A 16,371-nucleotide genomic window follows, 5' to 3' on the forward strand; every position below is an offset into this window, starting at 1 on the left:
GAAATAAAAGTGCTCTGAGGTAGGACAGGGAATGACACAGCTTCTCCTGACAAGACGGTGCAGCGTATGTTTGTTAGTAACCAGATGATACATCGCAATGTGTGCGTGCGCGTGTGTGTGTGCAGCCCGGGGCTCTATAATCACACAACTAACTAATCAATAACCTATCACAACATTCTACCACTGAATATGTGTTAGCAGGATTATACTCAAACAACATATTACACTTTTTTTTTTTTTTCCCCCAATTTTTTTTACATGATTAACATTGGAAAAATTAATACATTTTTACATCTATTTCTAAAAAAAATTTTAATTTGTATTTTACTTAAAAAAAAATCAAAATAAAAAAATAAATACATATATATATCCATCCAATTACTACCGCTTGTCATATATTTAATAATTAAAAGAACCTTGTCAAATATTTTGGAAGCGTTTTTCATATATATATATATATATATATATATATATATATATATATATATATACATACACACACACACATATATATATGTATACATACACACATATATATATATATATATATATATATACATACATATATATATATATATACATACCTATAAATATATACATATACATACATATATATATATATATACATACATACATATATACATACATACCCGGTATATATATACAAATATATATACATATATATATATACATACATATACAGTATATATACATACATACATATATATACATACATATATATATATATATACATACCTATAAATATATACATATACATACATATATATATATATATATACATACATATATACATACATACCCGGTATATATATACATATATATATACATACATATACAGTATATATACATACATACAAATGTATATATATATATATATATATATATATATATATATATATATATATATATATATATATATATATATATATATATATATACATACATATATAAATACACATATATATATATATATATATATATATATATATATATATATACATATATATGTATATAAACTCTTCTATATTTGTACATAGTTTAGATTTTTTGTTTTTGGTTATCTCTAAATGTCTAATTTTATATTATATAGAATACTTTGGTGTTTTCCTAATTTAGATTTTTTTTTCTTTTCTTAAACATATTTCATTATTTATTGTAATATTTAATTAATTTAGAATTTTATTTTACTTCATACATTTTTTAAATACATTTAAGATTTTTATTTTGGTGCATTTTTTTTCCTCCATTTTTTAAACAATATCTTCAAATTTTTCTTTCGGTCTTTTTTAAATCCACAACTATTCCTACAGAAATCCTAATCAATTTAATCACAAGTAGGATTATTCTGCCCATATTAGGAGTTGTTCCTGCACACGGCGCTGCTTAAAAAGTGGTTCTGAAGGCACCAGGGAGGTGCTCCAGGGTGGAATGTGGATTTTTGCATATGTTGACCAACATGTGGCCAGGTGGGGGGTGGGTGTTGAGAGAGACACTCATGCACCCATCAGCAATACTTTCCCTTGGCTGTGAATACCGTTACTACCATCAACAGTAGGGGGCGTGGTCATGTTGTGTATAGACGCACGCGCACACACTGAAATGTTAACTCGCAGAAATCAATAGTATGTAAGACAAAAACAAATAGCAAAGTAGGGGTATAGTTGATAATGAAAGGGTAAGGGGAGATGGGCAAGGACGGGGGGGTTATAAACATATTTGGATGAATATCTTCACATTGTCGACTAGGGAACTACTTCCTCCTCCACTGCAACATTTACCCTTGAACTTACCCACCCAAAAAAATGAAACAAAAATCACATTTGAGAAGGCTTTGCTGCTGCTGAGTCATCAATTATTTTTTCTTTTAGAGAACAGCCAGTCTTAGTCCTTCTGTACTGTACAACAATACTACACGGCTGCATGGCAAACACTGATAGGCCGAGTTAGCATTGGGAGACACACAGAGATAGAGAATTAGAGAGAGGCCAAGCGGGCCTGGTATTCACAGCTGCTGAGGCGAGGGCTAAAATGTGACAGTTCGATCCAAACAGTCTTGTGTTTAGACTTAATAAAAAACAAAAACAGAGAAAGACACGTAAGTTTCCAAGTGAGCAGCATCCCGTCTGTCTCCCATCCATCCATCCATCCATTCATGCATCCGTCCTGGTTGTTGTCAAAGCTTGTTCTGATGAGCATCAAGATGAAGAAGATGATGATGATGATGATGATGATAAGGAGAGCAGAACTTTCAGAGTTTTACAAAATAAAATACATTAAAAAACAAAAAGACGCAATCGTGTGTGGAAGAAGAAGAAGAAGACAAAGACAAAGAAAAAGAAGAAGAAGCAGAGCTTGGGAACAAAACTCAAACTTCCACCAGGCACTGTAGCTGATTGAGAGAGACCGTCGCAGAACCAGCTGATACCGAGCTTCTATCCCACAATGCCGCTGAGGTCGCAAACTGTTGACATTCCCACATCGCTGAGAGACAGGTACAAAGAACATCGAATTAAATGAAAATCCAGAGAGCCGCGTGAGGCAGTCCCGCACACAAACTGCCGTGTGTGCGGGGGCCAGGAAGTAGGTGAGCGGGGGAATGAGCAGCAAGACAACACTGCCTTCAATAGGCTGAGGCAGACAGACAGGTTGTCAGACAGATCAGACAGGCAGCTTCAAACACACTGCTCATCCTTCTGACTCTAGTCTCGTCTCGAAGAACTGAGCGCGCCAATGGCGAGCTGTTTTAACTCCACCAACAGCCAGACCGGCGCCGTCCCAGCATCCGTCCTAAAAGGTGAGACAGAGACAGCGACGGGTCCAGAGCGTCGGTGTAGAAGTGAAGAGGGAGCAGGAGCGCCACAGCGGTAGAGTGAGGGGTTGTCACTCTGTGAGCAGCTGCTGGAGGAGGCTTTTCTGCTGGGCCTGACTGGTCTGGGGGCCCGGCAGTCCGGGTCCCTTCTGGGCGGCGGCGGCGGCTGCTGTGATAGAGCCCTGACTCAGGTACGAGTCACTCCCCACCAGGTTGACGGTGCATTGGACGTCCGCAAAAACCTGCACCTGCTGTACCTGCACACGTGAAAAGCAAGTTTTACATACACGCTCAAAAGTGCGAGAATAATACTATCATGAACCTCGGCTTTTGTTACAACCACATCGTACAAAAACTGAAGTCATTTTTCCAAAAAGAAATACTGTAAGTTCTCCCTTCTAGCTGATAATTGGCTCCGAGCCTGACTGTGGTAAAAAAAAAAAAAACGCAAAGTACGCATTATTCATTGTAAACAAAACTTAAAAGAACAGTTTCCAACTTACCATATATCATTTTTAACATTATTAGAGAGCCCTCTTCACATTAAATAGTCACCTTTACACATGTTTGAACAATAGTAATCCTGCCTGAGGCTGAGCCAATCAGTGGTCACGATAATGAATAGCGTGCTCTGATTGGTTTGGTCTAATATAGTGGCCAATACTACTGTAGTATTCATATTTTTAGTTCATTTTTGCAATTTTCATTCTTAAAAATACATTAAATGTTCTTTAAAAAAATAGACTTAAAATGTGATAGAGTGAAATGAAAGCACAATATTCGAAGCCCGTTATAGTGAGGGACGATTGAAATGTAAATCTTATTCATCTGTTCCAGACACCATAAAATATGAACACAAAACCCATTTTATAGATACAATATAGAGTTTACATGCAGATTAAACATTATTGTATATTCCTAATTAAGCCTTAGCTTGACGCTCCTATACTTCCTCGTCTTCCTCTGCTTGCAAGGGTGACAGAAAAAAAACTCTAGACGCTCTTCTTCACTTTGTTTGATTTTTACTTGAAAACTCTGACATTATTTCAAAATGATAACGATGTAGAAAAAAAAGGTATATAAAGAAATATAGCGAAGTAATAAGACAGGTATCAAAAAACTGTGTGGCTCCACTGCCCTATGTCGGACCAGCATTACGGTGTCCAAACTTCTTTCCCTTTTCTGAGCAGTTAAACATGCACCTAGAGTATATTATCAGAAAGCCAACCATACTCTTCTATATAATGAAAACTATATGGAATAATACATCTACAAACCACAAAAACATTATAATTGCAATGAATTGAAGTTTGACTTAGGAGTAATACTATTAATAATGTACATTTAGCTGGATAAACAAAGCATTAATTAACTATTAACGAATAACTTACTGTAAATAGTATTTAGTAGGGCTGTCCATCGGTTTTTGAATGAAACGCGATTCTTATTTGTAACAATTCTTAATCGATTTGAATAAAAGAAAACAATTATTATTTATTTATTTAATTTTAAGCTGTCCTGTCCAACCACTCAGGCAAATCACATTGCATATCTGCTGTACAGATTTATTTAAGAAAAAATAAATGTTGGATACTTCTTTTGTTGCCTTATTTGTATTTGACTTTATTAAATGTTTGGGTAGAAACAAAAGCAGTTATCTTTTAAGTTATTCAGACATTTATCAGAGCTGTTTATCTATTTTATGAAAGAATGTAGGTAATCATAGAACTGGCACCCAATGAATCCATTCTGAATCAAATTGTTACCCCCAAGAATCAAATTGAATTGAATTGTGTGGTGCCCAAAGATTTACAGCCCAAGTATTTAGGCTCCTAACTTTAAGAATTTCGTCTGTGAAGGGAGGATGGGAGAGCGACCCGGACACCACCTTCGAACTTTGCAACATGTTCTTTCTTGAATTTAATAGTGTTTCTCTTATCAAAGTTCAACTTTCTTTGGCCACGTGGTTACACACAATGAAAAAGGCAGAAACTGAGTCACTAAGTGTGTGATTCTTTTTTGGGCACTGGATTCTGCTGACTAGTTTATTACAAGCAATGTTTGGCTCTACGATAAACTGGGCCAGTGTAGAAAATATGGGGCAAGATTTGGACAAACAGACACAGAATCATACAAAATGTGGGGCACACGAAAACTGAGGTACCATTGTGTGGATATTAAAGGTGGCTGACCTGCTGGTCGCTACACATGGAGCCCGCGCTGTTGTTGTTCAAGCCAACAGCAGGCTGCCCAATGGGAGGTAAGGAGCTCACACTGCCTGAGCCCCCGGCCATGGACACCGTGATGCTCATGTTGTTGTACACCCCATGCTGGCCAAAAGTCTGTCCAGCACCGAGCGCTGACGGACTGAACAGGCTGCGGCACAAAGAGAGAGTGTTATTTACACTGTATAAGTGTGTGACATTGAAATATGTGTATTACACGCCTGTTGCTGCCGACGCTCGCCTGCTGCCAGCTCTTCATGTCTGGAGACTGGTAGCCAGGAGGCGGGGCTTGCTGGAGCAGAGGACTCTGGGAGGTGGGGTTCTGTGGCGACAACAAGGGACTGGTTGGGCTCATCTCGGGGGAGAAAGGCGCTTCTGGCTGCACCATGGCTGAAAAAACAGGAAAGTTACATTGAAGACCTACTTGCAAGTGCAGCCAAGAACATTGTGTGTGGCCAACAAAGGCACTTTTCCACTAAATATATTGTAGGCCTTCTGAAACTCACCAGCGCTCCCAAACTGTTGCATCAGACTTTGCTGCAATGATGAGTTGATGGCGCTGCTAAACTGAGCCTGAACGCCCCCCAGTAATGTCTGGCTATTTAGGGCAACACTGGCGGGCAGTTTGTTGTCCAGGGGGCCCCCCGGCATGGGACCACTGAAGTGACTTGGTGAGGTAGGGTTTCCTGAGACAGGGAAGTTGAACTGTTGTTGCTGCAGAGGCGCAGACATGTTGGCGGGGGCACTTTTCGGGGCCCTGGTGACCACCTTAGGGGCACCGCTCATGTTTTGTCTCATCAACATGACCTTTTGCTGGAAAAGCTGGCGCTGCCGGTGCTGGATGCTGTAGAGTTCCCGCTGACGCTGCGCTAGCATCTGGGCATTCAATGGAGGCTGACGGAGAAAGAAACAATCAAGAAAAAAACATTGATTAGTCAAATAGTTTTTATTTTATCAATGGGGGGCATATTTGTATGCTATTACTCTTTTTTGCACCATTTTAGTAGAAACGCATGTTTCAAATTTTGAGAGAAAATACAAATGTGTAAGATTTTTATTTTAGGGATGAAAAATGAACAGCGTTCTCTTGTCGTAACTTTTCTGCAACCTCTTTTTGCACTGCTCTCCAAAATCTAAACAAAGAAATTGATCACCTTTCCTCCTAACGAAATAGACAAGATCTTCTCGACAAGAAGCTCAGGTTTGGGCGAACCTGTCTGTCCTAATGGAACATTTGTTGCTGGATACACAATGGACTCTTGTAGAAGTGGAAGGTTGTGTGTGATTATTTTCATCAAGGACATCAACACCTATTTGGAACTATGATAACAGGTCATCTGCAGTTTAGATTGTGCGTTGCCCGAGTGTTTCGAATTATTCTGAAGATGATGGCAGCTGTTATGGCTGTCATGATTGATAGGATGGACAGGGCTGTAGGCACTCAAACTCTTTTTTAATTAAATCGCAAACTGGATAACGTCTCAGGGAAGTTTTCCGCTTTGCAAGATGAAATTAACTTGAAGACCAGAACAGACAATTGAGTAGACAATCTATTAAAATGCATCTGCTCGCCCTAACCAAACAATTCTTATTTATATTTAAAATCCCTCGCACCGGCCTTGGCAAGGTCACTGTTGATAACTCTCCAAGTAAGAATACTGTAGTAAGACACTCCTGACATCCCTTCCCTTTCCTCTTCCCTCAAGGACACCTTGAAATGTGTTGACTCTGTTGGGCGAGACCTCAAACGACTCCTTAGCAACCAGCTGATGTCACTTTTCAGAATGAAGCAAAAGGCTGTGACGTCGAACGGAGCGACTTCCAAGCTTATGGACTACTAGTATACAGATACGCTCACATACACCCCCTATCCTACGCCTTCACTGTTTCACCCTCCGCGGTATGATGGACAACAGAGCAGCACCGCTGATGGCTTCGGGCTTCAGTCTCGAGTTTTGTGTATCGTAATAAGTGTTCAGATGTGCTTATGTTGCTTGAGGTTTTTTTTACTGATCTCAAACTGAACCCCCCAAATAGGAGCTTAGTTTAGGAGTTTTTTTTTTTTCTATTGCCTCCTCCCCCTTGTTTACCTTTCCTTCCTACCTCTTAACGGGGCACCGCTTGGTGGAAACCCATCAGTCTTTCTGTTCGTCTACCCCTGTATACTGTGTCTATTTTTGCGACGGGTTGTACTGAAAACACATTTTCTTGTACTTTTTGAGTACAGTGACAAAGTTTTTTATTCCATTTTACTTCTTTAAATTCAGATTAAGGCTCAATCCGAATTCTCCCTCTTACCCCTTCTTTTCAACCCTCCCCCTTGACTTAACCATTTAGTGCTATGGCAAAGTGATGATGATGAAAATACGCTCTTAGGCATTTGGACGTCGCTCGAGTTTTGGTACGTCATCATTTGCCGGCAGTGACGTAAAGCAGATGGGACATAGGTTTGTTTACTTTAAAGATGCTGTTGCACGGGATTTGTTCGGCTTTTCTTGGTCTCTTTTTTTCTTTCGCCTGTCTACACCAGGAAGTAAACAGACCTTTTTGTTGTCGTTTCTGAAGCGGATCATTGACAGGTGTCCCTTAAAAAAAAAAGCATCCGATAGTTATACCGTTACACGTTGGTCTCACGTGTGTTTCCAGACAAAAACTGATGGCAATGGGAGAATGTAACGTACAGAGTGCTCACAAACATGTATTATGTTACATTACTAATGAGGCAGAAAAAAAAGTAGTGTGGTGTTCAAAAGCAATAACTTACGGTAGCTTCAACCGCGTTGCTGGCTTGTTGTAGCGAGAGGGTGAAAACAGAGAATAAACCAACAATCGAAAACGTGGCTTTTGTGGCTGTGCTGTTTATTCTTTTTACATTGATAAATATTATAGTTACAGCTATTTTAGCAAAATATACTGGAACTCGATCGTTTTGACAAGCGATAAAAAAATACAACCAACAATTAAAAAAAGGCCAACATTTACGCGGAGTAGAAAGGGATAAACATCTCAACAAAACCACGAGCGTCATTATAAAAATAAACAATAAACGTATTACATTTGTAGGCTTCTCTTTGTTTTTCGGCCATCGTTTTTAGCAGGCATAGTGTAATGTTGTAAATTTCTCCTCTTCCTCGATATAAAGTTAAAAAAAGTTGTGTCACACACACACTAGGTGTGGCGAAATTATTCTCTGCATTTGACCCATCACCCTTGATCACCCCCTGGGAGGTGAGGGGACCAGTGGGCAGCAGCGGTGGCCGCACTCGGGAATGATTTTTGGTGATTTAACCCCCAATTCCAACCCTTGATGCTGAGTGCCAAGCAGGGTGGTAATGGGTCCCATTTTTATAGTCTTTGGTATGACTCGGCCGGGGGTTTGAACTCACAACCTGCCGATCTCAGGGCGGACACTCTAACCACTAGGCCACTGAGTAGGTATGTCATAGGGAGGCCCCCCGAGCTCATTATATTTAAAGGGCTCTGCAACCGTCACATTTGGCCCTTTCCCCTTACCTAACGGAGAATTCAAACACCACTTGATCGGCGTGAACGGACAAAACGAAGGGGGAAGGGCAAAAACAAGAGGATAGGGGGCGTATTAGGATTGAGCCTAACTCTGTACCTCAAGGTTTGTCCTGACAAAGGCCAGTATTTTTAACGTCGGTAGAGGGCTGGTCGGAGAGCGCCATCATTTCCAAAATTACATCACAGATGATTTTAGCCCTTAGGTCGAGTCTGGCAAACTTTTCACTTTCCAAACACTGCAGCGATAGGAACAAGCCCACTTTCATGCACATGCAAAGGACAATACGCCTTAATAATCACGTTATTGGCAAAATAAACTCACCTACTAAGTTCATCAAAAGAAAAATAACATTTGCATCACAAAATTTTTGTTACATTCAACTTATCAGAGAATATAACATGTACTAAAAAACTTAAACCTTTTCTTTAAATTATTTTTAAGTTTGTGGATAAACACTTTTTGTTCTTGTAATTATTATTAAACTTATTTTTGTGTTGGCAAACTTGGCACAAATTATTTTACACCACCTCAAATTCAAACCGCATTGAAACATGTTTGAATTAAAATCCGCAATTTGGGTCACCACTTGGCAAACAACTTGTGAAAAGCACTGATATACAAGTAATATAATACAATTTACATTCGAAAATGTTGTTTAGTAAATGTTAAGTTATTCAGTACACCACTGATATTTACAGCAGAATTATTTTTTTTGCTGAAAAAGAACTGAAAACTGTGGTTCCGAGGGTTACCTCTACTGTTGCACCCAGAGTTAAGATTGTTTCTCCTTCTCTTATTTTTTGTTGTATTATTTTCACTGTATTATTTACCCCCCCATTTTTTTGTTGAAAAAAAGCAGTGTTGAAGGACCTGACAATATAACATTTTCACAAAAACACATCTCGTCTCAACCAAAGTCGGCTATAATCAGTAAATATGTGATAACAAAGCATAAGATTTATAGCATAATATTACAACGTACATGCAGGTGTAAGCTGGGGGCACCATGTGTGGCTTCGGCAGTACTGGCTTTGTTTACCGTATTTTTCGGACTATAAGTCGCTCCGGAGTATACGTTGCACCGGTCGAAAATGCACAATAAAGAAGAAAAAAACATATATACGTCGCACTGGAGTATAAGTCGCATTTTTGGGTGAAATTTATTTGATAAAATCCAACACCAAGAATAGACATTTGAAAGGCAAATTAAAATAAATAAAGAATAGTGAACAACAGGCTGAATAAGTGTACGCCATATGACGCACAAATAACCAACTGAGAACGTGCCTGGTATGTTAACGTAACATATTATGGTAAGAGTCATTCAAATAACTATAACATATAGAACATGCTATACGTTTACCAAACAATATGTCACTCCCGATCGCTAAATCCGATGAAATCCTCCTCCTCTGTGTCGCTCCTGGTATGCCCCGCTAGCGTCCATTCTTTCTGCTGCTCGATCGCCGTTTTCTGGTGCATATATCACTACGTCCAGCTTGTAATCTGCAGTATATGATTTCCTTTTCGGTGCCATTTTAGTTCAGTCCTTCTCAGTTTTTATAAGTTACCGCTAACGTTGATGTGATCCATTTTAATAGCTCCGGCAGTAGCGTATAGCATATAGCAGTTAGCATTCCAAAACCCACAATGCACTTCTGCCATGACCCGCCCCCGCCGAATTCTTATTGGTTGTCGTGTGAGTGACGATTGCTGACGTGTGAGTGACGATTGCTGACGTGTGAGTGACGATTGCTGACGTGTGTCTGACGATAGCTGCCATTTGCTTCGTCGCTCACGCGAATGAGATAAATAATATTATTTGATATTTTACGGTAATGTGTTAATAATTTCACACATAAGTCGCTCCGGAGTATAAGTCGCACCAAACTATGAAAAAAACATCGACTTATAGTCCGAAAAATACGGTAGATTACGACGACACAGCCTTAGAAGAACGCTTGCATCATTTTAGTCTCGCCAAGAACCCCCAGCAGCGGAGCAGCGTATCTCGCTTTAGAGGAAGATGGAGGCAGGGCCACAGCAGATGAAAGCATCATTTTGCGCTAAAGGCAAGACCGTAAGTCCAATTTATCTGTTCTCCCACCTATTATGTCTCCTTATCATCCATTACTGAGTAGAACCTAAACATTTTACATTCAAAGTGCCTATAACAAGCGTGTGAGGCATATTATACGGTATTACCTCTGATCAACTGTAATGTCAGTGGGAAAGAAAACAGCTGGATCTGCTGCTATTGTGACTCACTTGTGAAGGAATTTGAGGTTGCTGCGCCCCCAGACAGATCCCCAAGTTCACTTGCTGACCTCCTCCTGGAAAAGCATTCATCGCCAGTCGGTTCTGGAGCTGAGGACAAAAGTGAATAATGGGAAATCACAAGCAGCAGTCGGAAAGTGATTATGAAGATTAAAAGCTGAGGGCATGGCCAGAACCTTTGAGAAGTAATAGGGATGGACAGAAAAGGGGAAATGAATATAAGCGATGAGGCAGGAGAGGAAAGCCGAAAGTTCTTGTGCACACCTTTTTAATAAATGCTAGTGAGCGCTAGGCTAACACAAATGATTATATATTCATGTTGCTTTTCTCTGGCTTGGACTTCATTCCTTTAAATAGCTGAGGAAGCTTTGTGTAAATGTGATGACAAAATCAAAGGGATTTATCCATGCAAGACACTTGCATCCAAAAGATTCATCTTTTCACCACAGCACTAAGTTGTCTCGCAAATAAGCATCCTCCATGCTTGTGTGACATTGTTAACAAAAGACCATCTATTTCCGCTCACCTGCTGAGGACCCTGAAGTCTTTGCTGCAGCTGAAGACGGAGCTGGTTGGGTGGCACCCTGACCTGGGTGCCTATCCCTTGCGGCCGGGTCATCCCTGGTCTGAGACCTAAGGCGTGCGTTCCACTTGGGAACGGTCCTCGAGCAGCTCCAAAGCCGAGACCCTGCTGCCCCACGCTGGCCTGCAGCTCCAAGGGGAACTGAGAAGGTGGAGCAGGCGTGAAGTGGGAAGAGCTGGAGGGCAGCTTGGGATCCAGTGAGACCGGGGTGGCAGTGACTTGCTGAGTAGGGAAGCTTTGAGGCACTGGGTTGTAGCAGCCAGCCTGTGAGCAGATATGTCAATAATGAGTGAAGAGAGACAAGAAATATCACCAAAGCACAATATTTAATACACTTACTTGCACTAGTTTATCAATACCCAGGGCTTTGTCCAACTCGGCTAGCTCACTCTCATCTGTCCCACTCAGGAAGGATACAAGTTGCTCCAGCAGAGCCTTCTCATCGTTCCGGGCCTCAGGTGTTGTGGGCGGGCCCAAGACTTCATCCAGTGTACAGGGCACACACTGCCTGCTCAAGTAAAACCACACAGCTTGATTCAGTGCGCTGCTGCACCATCGTAAAGTGTGGAGTGTCTGATACTCACTCTTGGGGCGAGGCCAGGGGCGCTTGTAACGGGGTTCCGAGGACATCAAAGGACAATGTGTCAGACAATGGCTGGAACTGAGAGTCAGCCAAGTCCAACTTGCTAGGCCCTGGAAGGGTTAATTTACACATAGTAAATTAACAGCATTCATATGTATCTAAACAAAATAAAGCCAATAATACCATTGAGTACTTATTAAATTGTTGAGTTTGCTAACACTGAGGTGCAAATGAGTGCTGTAGGTTCACATGAATGTGGCAGAGTACAAACACGCCCTGCAGCCATGACATGCATAGTCATGTGTGTGACAGGGTGCCCTATTGAGGTCAACTCTAGTGTTCTTGTGTACTTTGGTGTCAAATTACTCCCCAAATATGTCAAGCTGGGAGACTATTTTTCTATTTATTTCCCAATGCTGACTCTAGACCCTGAATAGAACTGTTTCCCACTGGTGTTAAGAAGTTGTTTCCCCCAGAAGTGACAGTGTGTTTTATTTGTATACCAGTGCTTGAACTGAATGGATTGATGATTTCTGCCTCGGGAAAGGGGCCGCTGTCTTTGGGAGTCTGGAAGAGGTCTCCCTGGGCCTGGCTGGGAGTTGGGGGACTGCAGAAATCGAAAGATGACTGACTCTGGAGGCTGCAGCCTGAAGCAATTCCACCGTCATTGTGGCCTGGGTAAGACAGTTACATTCAAGTGATTTGGCATGTACAGTGTTGTCAACTTTCTTGTCATTTGCAAAGCCTCTACATGCCACAAGGTGGCACACAGACTTAAAATAATAGCTGGACACAAAATCTGTGATGATTGCTTAAGGTTTGGAAAATATTTGACATTTTTGGTAAGGAGGTTATTGACAGTGTATCTGAAGTTGGCAGCTAATTTGCAGCCGTGCCTAAAGCTGCTGTATGTAGCGGGGTCAAAAACATAACACAAAATATAAAACCAATCCCAAATTAAATTGAATGCAAATTGTCGAGAGGGCTAAAGTTTGTAGTTAAACTTTGCAAAACTGCTATCATGAGCTGACAAGAAACATAACTAATGTGTGTCTAATGTGTTACTTTGGGTGTTATGTGTCAAAGCCAGAAGAGGGCAGGATGTAATGCATTTAGCATAGTCAAAACATACAGCAGCTTTAAGCCCCGCCTCTCCATGACAAAATGAAACTACACCTCTGTTGGGAGTGCTGGGAGGCTCCCTCTTCACATTTACACCACGTGGAGTGTTCGCCTCGCCAGGCTTGAGCTGAGTGGGGGACTGCAGTTTGGGCTGGGGCGAGGTGGAGTGGCGCTGAGGTGACGGGGACTGTAAGTGTGGAAAAGACAGGGGGGACTGGAGCGCAGGCCCTGGTGAGTGGAGCCGAGCAGGAGGCTGGGTGACAGGAGAGTGGAGCAAGGGGCCCCCTCCAGGGGTGGCTAATTCGCTAGTGCCCTGCTTGGCCCCGCTTGGGCCTCTTAGACCAGGCAGCGGCTGGGTGAGGGGGTCCGTGTCAACAGGTCCGCCGGACATCTGAGGGTGGGGATGAGAGCAGCAAATGAGAGGTGATAAAGAGGAGGCGTGTGAAGCAAAATAGAGGGTGAAGGGTGTAATGGTGCAAAAAACAGTGGCATTAGAGAATAATGTGTGAGGGAAAGGCAGAAATAGGAGGTCAAAGGCCAATCGGCTTCAAAAGCTGCAGCTCGTGGCTGAGCCTACACTGGAGCCAAAGTCCAAGAAAACAACCCACATATGATTTACAATTACCAGACGGCAATAATAGATCAATAGATTTCATAAATTACAATTCTTGTCAAGATGTTTCTCATGCTTTCTGTACGTTTAGAAAATGACTGGTGTCATGTGACTTCTTCCAGGATGCACACTACTAATAATGGTTCATTATTAACGGTCCTGCACGAACAACAGTACCGTGGAGTCTCGGCTATTCCGGCGGCTGTCACGCCGGCTCTCCCCAACGGGGCTCGACTTGGGGCTGACGCAAGCCGAAGAGCTGAAGACGCCTGTGGACTTCGCTGTCACCACACACGCCTCGCCGGTTGCTCGCTTTTCCACCTTTACTCGGACGGTCTGCAGGCTGAGAGCTGAAGGAGGAGGCAGGTCTGCCAAGTCCTTCAGAGACAGATTTACTCTAAGTTAGGATTGTGCGCAATGCTAGATTGCTGTTAATGGATGGTTATTGAGCATATTAATCATGTTTTATATTGTATAGAGTGAGTGTGTAGCCCTTTACAAGAGCAAGTTGGCACAAGAGAAAAAGAGAGAGTTCCATATCTGAAGTCTAAAGTGTCTGTCATTTGGTTAGCGATAGCAGGAGGATTGGGCTGTCAACAACATCAAGTGATCAAATTAAAACAAACCACTAAGGCAGCAGTGCCCCAACTTGAAAACAAGAACAAATTATATAAAGGATATTGGGGACACTTTGATACATTTTATGCATTAAAGATGCTAAAACCAATCCAATATAGAATAATATATGCTAACCTATCTGAAAAAATACTGTGTTTTTATTATAGGTGAAAAAGTACATTAGTATATTATATAATTACACATCTTTATTAACAACTGTCAAGATATGATATTATGATGATGTTCTATGATATTATACCTAAAATGTTAACTTTCTACAGCCGTTAACTGCACCCTCACATTTCCGTAAAAATAGACTCGGAAACAGGTTAAGAATGTAAAAAGATGGACTTAAGAGTTACCTTCTCATCTGTATCGAGCAAAAATCGGAGCAACTGGTGGTCCTGCGGCTCTCTGGACTTGAGCGGCGCCATGCTCACCACCGGACTCAGTGGCGGCTCCTTCTTGATCTCCACTTCACTCCTGTTAATTTCGTCCTCGGAGGTGGTGTTGGCTGTGGCTGAGGAATCATTGGGACTGCTGTCCTGGAGCAATCTGTGTAGGATCTTATGTCGTTCTGTAAGAGTGCTGTGGGAGGCCGGACACTGCGGACCGGGAGAGTTTTTGGAATGAGGCAACGAGGTGCAATGGATTGCGCAGTTGGCGCGTTCAACTCCCGTGCCATTGCTGTCTTGGGGCTGATTGAGTCTGAGGTTACCAAGTGGTGAGGAAGAAGGGAGGGGGGCTTTGACAGAGTCCTCTACACCTCCCTCTGCTACGGACCGAGATGAGGAGCCGGTGGGTGTACCGGCTTGTCTAAAGAAGGATCCTTTTGATCCAGCGATGGCGCCGTTACTATCATCACCACCAGAATGCTGTCTGGTCAGTGCTCCAGCTGGAGAATGGAGACCTGGCACCCGAGGGCTCCCTCCTAAACCAGGACTGGCCCGTGGCATGGCAGATGACATAAAAGAGGTAGGGGTGGCTGTGACAGGGCTGCTTAAGGGTGAGGGGCTGTTAACCTGCTGGGGTCGCGTCCGAACGGGCGACAGGTATCCCGTGGACGTAGCCGGGTTTAGTCCTTGGGGGGAGACATTGCTGTTTTTGAGGTGAAGCCCAGAGGTGGCGGCGGCGGCGGTGGAGACGGCGCGGCCTGAGGTCTGTGTTGAGTTGCTGCCAGCAGCGAGGACCGGCGAGTGAGAGGGCGTCTGGGCAAGGCTGCCGAGGGTTGGCGGAAGGCTGGGGTTAGTGTTTTCCTGAGAGCTAGCAGTGTTGTGTTCCCTAGAAAAAATAAATGAGAAATGCATCCACCGAAGGATGTGAAAAAAGAAGATAAGGCTAAAACAAATGATACTACTAATGAGTACAAACAAACCGCCTTCTCTCCACATCACAGCAAATGAGTACCTGTCAATAGTGTGGATGCCCATGATGAAAGGCTGAACGTCTGGATTTGGGGGACAGCAGAACTTGCATCGGGTCTGAGCACTGAGCGGCGTGCCGTCAGTTATCGTGAAATGGTACAGCGGGCTGATGGCGGTGCCAAGGGTCATCACTGGTGGCAATGTACAGAGATGCAAGATGCAATAACAGGTAATTAAACAGAGCAATTGATAAAGTCGCGACTTACCCTCATGCAGCAGCTTTTTGGCGTGGGAGGGCTCTTTTCCCTGCGGCTGAAAGAACGCATAGATGCATTTCCTGACAAGGTCCTCCCAGCCAGGCCGGCCTGTCGCTCGCAAGGCGCTGGTTTCTATAGAGATGATCTTCCCTGAAAGGATCAACACACACACACGATATTTGTAAACACATCTTCAATTTAAACAGTCGAGGTTCACATGGGGGTAAATACAATTTCAACACTCAGTTAAGCGGTGTGTCACCTGTGGTGTCCTGCTTGGTGATGAAAGACTCTGTGCAGACAGGCTGGGTGCGAGGCATACGGCAGGCAATGCAGATCAGGCAGCTCTGCAGGTCTAAAGACAACACATACA

At 42.4% G+C, this 16,371-nt stretch overlaps 1 protein-coding gene across 2 annotated transcripts in view; it reads right to left on the reverse strand.

Moving 5' to 3' along the window:
• Nucleotides 1–1,047: 1,047 nt before the first annotated feature.
• The window catches only part of ncoa1 (nuclear receptor coactivator 1), a 127,546-nt gene continuing 112,222 nt past the window's right edge, over nucleotides 1,048–16,371 (reverse strand). For both annotated transcript variants that reach the window (XM_061929365.2, XM_061929366.2), the window contains 15 exons: nucleotides 16,261–16,353; nucleotides 16,008–16,148; nucleotides 15,785–15,932; nucleotides 14,740–15,658; nucleotides 13,937–14,137; nucleotides 13,201–13,537; nucleotides 12,528–12,698; nucleotides 12,026–12,134; nucleotides 11,781–11,949; nucleotides 11,385–11,705; nucleotides 10,850–10,948; nucleotides 5,562–5,949; nucleotides 5,277–5,445; nucleotides 5,023–5,206; nucleotides 1,048–3,087 (listed from right to left, as the gene is read on the reverse strand). In XM_061929365.2, coding sequence (XP_061785349.2) covers nucleotides 2,902–3,087; nucleotides 5,023–5,206; nucleotides 5,277–5,445; nucleotides 5,562–5,949; nucleotides 10,850–10,948; nucleotides 11,385–11,705; nucleotides 11,781–11,949; nucleotides 12,026–12,134; nucleotides 12,528–12,698; nucleotides 13,201–13,537; nucleotides 13,937–14,137; nucleotides 14,740–15,658; nucleotides 15,785–15,932; nucleotides 16,008–16,148; nucleotides 16,261–16,353 — 3,635 coding nt within the window. In that variant the 3' untranslated portion in view covers nucleotides 1,048–2,901. The remainder of the gene's footprint in view (nucleotides 3,088–5,022; nucleotides 5,207–5,276; nucleotides 5,446–5,561; nucleotides 5,950–10,849; nucleotides 10,949–11,384; nucleotides 11,706–11,780; nucleotides 11,950–12,025; nucleotides 12,135–12,527; nucleotides 12,699–13,200; nucleotides 13,538–13,936; nucleotides 14,138–14,739; nucleotides 15,659–15,784; nucleotides 15,933–16,007; nucleotides 16,149–16,260; nucleotides 16,354–16,371) is intronic.

This window comes from Nerophis lumbriciformis, linkage group LG34 (assembly GCF_033978685.3).
Source record: "Nerophis lumbriciformis linkage group LG34, RoL_Nlum_v2.1, whole genome shotgun sequence".
Classification (NCBI taxonomy): Eukaryota; Metazoa; Chordata; class Actinopteri; order Syngnathiformes; family Syngnathidae; genus Nerophis; species Nerophis lumbriciformis.